Source organism: Embiotoca jacksoni, unplaced genomic scaffold (genome assembly GCF_022577435.1).
Source record: "Embiotoca jacksoni isolate LCO1_2020_lvr unplaced genomic scaffold, fEmbJac1.0.p SCAF_214, whole genome shotgun sequence".
NCBI classification, from domain to species: Eukaryota; Metazoa; Chordata; class Actinopteri; family Embiotocidae; genus Embiotoca; species Embiotoca jacksoni.
This window is the reverse complement of record NW_027185357.1, coordinates 15,001-20,000: the sequence shown is the minus strand read 5'-3', so window position 1 is coordinate 20,000 and position 5,000 is coordinate 15,001. Positions and strand designations below refer to the sequence as shown.

The window sequence follows — 5,000 nt, the reverse complement described above, 5'->3', positions numbered from 1 at the left end:
AGTCGACAGGGACAGGATGATGACTGTACTAACAGTCGGAGGGACAGGATGATGACTACTAACAGTCGACAGGGACAGGATGATGACTGTACTAACAGTCGGAGGGACAGGATGATGACTGTACTAACAGTCGGAGGGACAGGATGATGACTACTAACAGTCGACAGGGACAGGATGATGACTGTACTAACAGTCGACAGGGACAGGATGATGACTGTACTAACAGTCGGAGGGACAGGATGATGACTACTAACAGTCGACAGGGACAGGATGATGACTGTACTAACAGTCGGAGGGACAGGATGATGACTACTAACAGTCGGAGGGACAGGATGATGACTGTACTAACAGTCGACAGGGACAGGATGATGACTGTACTAGCAGTCGGAGGGACAGGATGATGATTGTACTAACAGTCGGAGGGACAGGATGATGACTACTAACAGTCGACAGCGACAGGATGATGACTGTACTAACAGTCAACAGGGACAGGATGATGACTGTACTAACAGTCGGAGGGACAGGATGATGACTGTACTAACAGTCGGAGGGACAGGATGATGACTACTAACAGTCGACAGGGACAGGATGATGACTGTACTAACAGTCGACAGGGACAGGATGATGACTGTACTAACAGTCGACAGGGACAGGATGATGACTACTAACAGTCGACAGGGACAGGATGATGACTGTACTAACAGTCGACAGGGACAGGATGATGACTACTAACAGTCGGAGGGACAGGATGATGACTGTACTAACAGTCGGAGGGACAGGATGATGACTACTAACAGTCGGAGGGACAGGATGATGACTGTACTAACAGTCGGAGGGACAGGATGATGACTGTACTAACAGTCGGAGGGACAGGATGATGACTGTACTAACAGTCGACAGGGACAGGATGATGATTGTACTAACAGTCGGAGGGGACAGGATGATGACTGTACTAACAGTCGGAGGGACAGGATGATGACTACTAACAGTCGACAGGGACAGGATGATGACTGTACTAACAGTCGGAGGGACAGGACGATGACTACTAACAGTCGACAGGGACAGTGTGATGACTACTAACAGTCGACAGGGACAGGATGATGACTGTACTAACAGTCGACAGGGACAGGTGATGACTACTAACAGTCGGAGGGACAGGATGATGACTACTAACAGTCGACAGGGACAGGATGATGACTACTAACAGTCGACAGGGACAGGATGATGACTGTACTAACAGTCGACAGGGACAGGTGATGACTACTAACAGTCGACAGGGACAGGATGATGACTATTAACAGTTGACAGGGACAGGGTGATGACTGTACTAACAGTCGGAGGGACAGGATGATGACTACTAACAGTCGACAGGGACAGGGTGATGACTGTACTAACAGTCGGAGGGACAGGATGATGACTGTACTAACAGTCGGAGGGACAGGATGATGACTGTACTAACAGTCGACAGGGACAGGATGATGACTGTACTAACAGTCGAAGGGACAGGATGATGACTGTACTAACAGTCGACAGGGACAGGATGATGATTGTACTAACAGTCGGAGGGACAGGATGATGACTGTACTAACAGTCGGAGGGACAGGATGATGACTGTACTAACAGTCGACAGGGACAGGTTGATGACTGTGCTAACAGTCGACAGGGACAGGATGATGACTACTAACAGTCGACAGGGACAGGATGATGACTGTACTAACAGTCGGAGGGACAGGATGATGACTACTAACAGTCGACAGGGACAGGATGATGACTGTACTAACAGTCGGAGGGACAGGATGATGACTACTAACAGTCGGAGGGACAGGATGATGACTACTATCAGTCGGAGGGACAGGATGATGACTGTACTAACAGTCGGAGGGACAGGATGATGACTGTACTAACAGTCGACAGGGACAGGATGATGACTGTACTAGCAGTCGGAGGGACAGGATGATGATTGTACTAACAGTCGGAGGGACAGGATGATGACTACTAACAGTCGACAGCGACAGGATGATGACTGTACTAACAGTCAACAGGGACAGGATGATGACTGTACTAACAGTCGGAGGGACAGGATGATGACTGTACTAACAGTCGGAGGGACAGGATGATGACTACTAACAGTCGACAGGGACAGGATGATGACTGTACTAACAGTCGACAGGGACAGGATGATGACTACTAACAGTCGACAGGGACAGGATGATGACTGTACTAACAGTCGACAGGGACAGGATGATGACTACTAACAGTCGGAGGGACAGGATGATGACTGTACTAACAGTCGGAGGGACAGGATGATGACTACTAACAGTCGGAGGGACAGGATGATGACTGTACTAACAGTCGGAGGGACAGGATGATGACTGTACTAACAGTCGGAGGGACAGGATGATGACTGTACTAACAGTCGACAGGGACAGGATGATGATTGTACTAACAGTCGGAGGGACAGGATGATGACTACTAACAGTCGACAGGGACAGGACGATGACTGTACTAACAGTCGGAGGGACAGGACGATGACTACTAACAGTCGACAGGGACAGTGTGATGACTACTAACAGTCGACAGGGACAGGATGATGACTGTACTAACAGTCGACAGGGGACAGGTGATGACTACTAACAGTCGGAGGGACAGGATGATGACTACTAACAGTCGACAGGGACAGGATGATGACTACTAACAGTCGACAGGGACAGGATGATGACTGTACTAACAGTCGACAGGGACAGGTGATGACTACTAACAGTCGACAGGGACAGGATGATGACTATTAACAGTTGACAGGGACAGGGTGATGACTGTACTAACAGTCGGAGGGACAGGATGATGACTACTAACAGTCGACAGGGACAGGGTGATGACTGTACTAACAGTCGGAGGGACAGGATGATGAACTGTACTAACAGTCGGAGGGACAGGATGATGACTGTACTAACAGTCGACAGGGACAGGATGATGACTGTACTAACAGTCGAAGGGACAGGATGATGACTGTACTAACAGTCGACAGGGACAGGATGATGATTGTACTAACAGTCGGAGGGACAGGATGATGACTGTACTAACAGTCGGAGGGACAGGATGATGACTGTACTAACAGTCGACAGGGACAGGTTGATGACTGTGCTAACAGTCCACAGGGAAGGATGATGACTACTAACAGTCGACAGGGACAGGTTGATGACTGTACTAACAGTCGACAGGGACAGGTTGATGACTGTACTAACAAGTCGACAGGGACTCTGCAGCTGCTGAAATTTTGACCCGTTCGCTCTTCCACTAAATGAGGCGGAAACCATCAGGGTTTTATTTTGAACGTAATCCCAGGACTGAGTAAGGTCAGTGGACCAGGACTCTAGCAACCGAGGGCTTTGTTAGTGTCAGCAGACCTCTGAGGACCCGATCCCTCCCTCTGCTACGGTTAACTCCACCATCCTACTGCTGTAATGAGTAGCAGGATTAGTGTAATGGTTGGAGCCCAAGGCAGGAGTCAGCCTTCTCATCCCATCCTTCCCTCTGCAGGTTGTTTGTGGGAGTCTGACCCGTCTGTGTCTCTCTGCAGATGCCGTGTACGTGTTGTGCTACAGTCTCATCCTGCTGTCCATCGACCTCACCAGCCCGCACGTCAAAAACAAGATGTCCAAGAGGGAGTTTATCAGGAACACTCGCCGAGCGGCGCACAATGTCTCGGACGACTTCGTAGGACACCTCTACGATAACATATATCTGATTGGCCACGTGGCTGCGTAGCTCCGCCCACAAGCTGTCCGTACTGCACTGAAGAAAAGGAACCGGTGATCGGGTTCCTCTCCGCGTCTGAAAATGGATTTTAAACAGTTTTCAAATCCCTGAAGGAACATAAGAAAACCATAAATCTTCCTAGAAAGATGATAAAAAGGTGAATTTAACCGCTCCACTGTGAGACAGACTGGGACACCAAATATTAGTAACCTTGTAGATTTTAATCAGAGGGGTGAAACGTCATTAAAACCAAGTCACTGTAAAGAAGATGGTTTAAAGTGGAGCCATGAAGACGAGCTCTGACACTGCACTGATGGGAGGAGGAGGAGGAGGAGGAGCAGGAGGAGGGTGTACCAGGTGACCTGGTTTTCAGGGAACCACCCATTGGACCTCCTCCAGGAAGGTTCTGGTTCCGTCGGTGGTGAATTGGCAAATTGGCTTCAGATCTGTGTTCTCCGGTTCTGGTGTCTGACGGTTCTCCGGGCGAGCGGTCCGAACGCTGTGAGCCAAATGACGGAGACAACAACCACTGAACTGTTTTCAGTTCCTGTCACATCATCTGCACTCGACTCGGAGGACAGAACCTCCAACACGTCCGTTGGTCGGCGGACACGTACGAGATGCTTCATGATGAATCTGACGGTCGTGCAGGTGGAAGCCAACAGAAATACACATTTAGTATTTCCAGCTGGCGACATTGATTTGAATTGAAGGTGTTGAAGGAGCTCGTTGTGTGAAATGTGAGCGGACGGTCATCAGGAGGGAAACGGAGAAAGATGATGTTAAGAAAAGAGGGTTTTATTGAGTCTCTGCAGTTTGATTTGTTATTGAAGGAAAAGACGGTGTGAATATGAAGTTCTTGTGTTTTCTAGACATAATACTGCCATTTGTCATGTTGTTTTTCACCGTGCTCACGTATCCCCGGCGACCACAGGTCCAGCTGTAGTTCCTGAGGTTCCAGACTTCCACTGCTGCCACAGCGGGACCAGGAATCCATCGCTTTTAATCACATGTATTTTTATAATAAGCTGTGAGAAGTAATCGTGCTTCCACAGGTTTCTTTTATGTCCTGAAAAAAAGAGCAATTATCCTGATTTTCCAGGGTGATCAGCAGTGTGCTGAAGTCATTTCTAAATCATATGCATAGTTTGAAGTGATGGATCACGTTCAGCGCAGCGTCAGTGTCTGAGCTGGTCTTAATGCATTAGTGAAACAGTGGAAGGAGATGATAATAAATACAGATG

At 48.7% G+C, this 5,000-nt stretch overlaps 1 protein-coding gene across 1 annotated transcript in view; it reads left to right on the top strand.

Moving 5' to 3' along the window:
- LOC138202759 (F-box only protein 8-like) overlaps positions 1-5,000 on the top strand; it is a gene marked incomplete at its 5' end in the record, with an annotated part of 13,581 nt that overhangs the window by 8,151 nt on the left and 430 nt on the right. The window contains 1 exon segment of the mRNA XM_069156998.1: positions 3,578-5,000. This exon segment is cut by the window's right edge and continues 430 nt beyond it. Within this exon segment, the coding sequence (XP_069013099.1) occupies positions 3,578-3,765 (188 nt within the window).